This window comes from Terrapene carolina, unplaced genomic scaffold (genome assembly GCF_002925995.2).
Source record: "Terrapene carolina triunguis isolate 2854851 unplaced genomic scaffold, T_m_triunguis-2.0 Scaffold25519, whole genome shotgun sequence".
In the NCBI taxonomy this organism is placed as follows: domain Eukaryota; kingdom Metazoa; phylum Chordata; order Testudines; family Emydidae; genus Terrapene; species Terrapene triunguis.
Window position 1 is genome coordinate 1 of NW_020689870.1, and position 2,310 is coordinate 2,310.

General features: G+C 70.4%; 1 protein-coding gene across 1 annotated transcript; it reads left to right on the top strand.

Moving 5' to 3' along the window:
• Window positions 1-29: 29 nt before the first annotated feature.
• Window positions 30-2,304, top strand: LOC113408859 (kinesin heavy chain-like; the record flags this gene model as incomplete). Its single annotated transcript, XM_026662294.1, has 5 exons — window positions 30-114; window positions 353-477; window positions 711-815; window positions 1,482-1,630; window positions 2,239-2,304. Coding segments are annotated over 5 exons (530 nt in total), but the record flags the coding sequence as incomplete, so codon positions are not given.
• Window positions 2,305-2,310: the final 6 nt, after the last annotated feature.

Genomic DNA, 2,310 nt, shown 5'->3' on the forward strand with positions numbered 1-2,310 from the left:
GCTGACACCCCCCCTTCCCCCCGCAGGGCTGCACCGAGCGCTTTGTCTCCAGCCCGGAGGAGATCCTGGACGTGATCGACGAGGGCAAATCCAACCGCCACGTGGCTGTCACCAGTGAGCAGCTGGGGCACCAGCCTGGGGGGCGGGCAGGTGCCCTGGGGCCGGGCCCTGGCCTGGGAGTCACCATCAGCCCTGGCCCCCAGGGCTGGGGAGTGGGGGGCTGGGTGAGCGGATGGGGGCTGGGCAATGGCTCACTGCCCGGGGGTCAGGGCAGGCTCTGTGCCCGGGTGGGGGCTCTGTGCCTGGGGGGGGCCGGTGCCAGCAGGCCTCCCACCCCTGCGTCTCCTCCCAGACATGAACGAGCACAGCTCCCGCAGCCACAGCATCTTCCTCATCAACATCAAGCAGGAGAACATGGAGACGGAGCAGAAGCTGAGCGGGAAGCTCTACCTGGTGGACCTGGCTGGCAGCGAGAAGGTGCCAGGGCCGGGGGGCAAGGGAGGCAGAGTGTCCGGGGGTGGGCAGGGCTGGGACCCCCCCCCCATGGGTCCTCCAGAGGCACCGCCCCACCCTGCTTCGGGATCTCTGCCCGGACGCCTGGGTCCCGGGGGAGAAGGCCCTGCAGCCGAGACCCCTCTGGGAGGGCGACGCCCTGCATCGGGACGGGAGTCCCCCAGCCCCCCCATAACCGACACCCGCTCTGCCGGCAGGTCAGCAAGACGGGGGCCGAAGGGGCCGTGCTGGACGAGGCCAAGAACATCAACAAGTCGCTGTCGGCCCTGGGCAACGTCATCTCGGCCCTGGCCGAGGGGACGGTGAGAGACAGACCCCCCCCCCCCCCGCGGGCTCCTTGCAGGGGTGGGATCCCCCTGCCCCCCACCCCAGAGCTGGAGTTCAGGGTCTCCCTCTCGCTCCAACCATGACAGGCTCCCCCCCCTTCTCCTCACCTCCTCTGGGGAACCTGAGCCTGGCTACCTCCTGTGCCCTGGGCACCCCTCTTCCCCCCAGGGCACCCCTCCCATAGCCCTCCTGTGCCCTGGGCATCCCTCCCCCCTAGGGCACCCCTCCCTCCCCCCAGCCACTCTGTGCCCCAGGGTGTCCCTCCCACCCCAGGACACCCCTCCCATAACCTCCCCTCTGTGCCCCTCCCACCTGCCCCGAGGTGCCCCCATGATGCTTCCGGGGTGACCCAAGGTGTCGGGGCAAATCACTCCCACCTGCTCACAGCCTGAGAGCGCCCTGGCTGTGCCCGCCGGGGGAGACCTGCCCAGGCTCTGCCAGCCGCTGGTGGCTCTCACGCTCGGCTGTGGACTCCGCGAGCCCCCCTTGCCCTCTGCAGGCTGGCGAGTCCCCCGGCCACAGGGAGTGCCCGGGGTCTGCTGGGCAGGCACACGTCGGGGTCAAAAACCTGTTACAGACCCTTCCCGCTTTGTCCCAGCGCCCCCTCCCCCCCCATAACTCCCCTCCCACGCCCCTTGCAGAAGAGCTACGTGCCCTACCGGGACAGCAAGATGACGCGGATCCTGCAGGACTCGCTGGGCGGGAACTGCCGCACGACCATGTTCATCTGCTGCTCGCCCTCCAGCTACAACGACGCCGAGACTAAGTCCACCCTCATGTTCGGCCAACGGTACCGGAACATCGCCCGCGGCGCTGCCTGCCTGCTACCCCGGGGGTCCCCCCTCCCTCTGGTGCCAGCCGGTGCCCACCTGCTACCCCGGGGGTCTCCCCGCTCGCTGGGCCCGCAGGCCCCTCCCTGTGGGGCCGCCCGCTGCCCACCCGCTACCCCGGTGCAACTCCCCCACCCACCTGTGTGTGCTGGGCTCTGGCGCTGCGAATCCCCCTGGGGATGGGCCGGGAGCAGCAGGCTGGATCCCCCCCCACCCCACCGCAGCCGGTCACAGTTGTCCCCGACCCGGAAGGGAGCCTGGAGTGGCCCTAAATCCTCTCAGGAGCTGCTGGGGCAGGTGCCGGGAGAGGCTGAGGGCTGGACTGGGGTCGCTTGGTTCCCCATGTCGGGGGGTCCCGGAGCCCGGGGGGGGGGGGGGGGCGGGGGGGGGGGGGGACCAGAGGGGGGCGCTAGGAGGAGTTCAGGGGAAAGCCCAGCTGGAGAGATCATTGCGACTTGGGGATTGACTCCCCGGGGGGCTCTGGCCCCGGGAGGCAGCGCTGCAGAGTGGGGGGCGGGGCTGGTTCGTGGGCCCCACGTGAAAGGGCCCCCTCCCGCCTCCCCTCCAGGGCCAAGACCATCAAGAACACGGCATCGGTGAACCTGGAGCTGACGGCCGAGCAGTGGAAGAAGAAGTATGA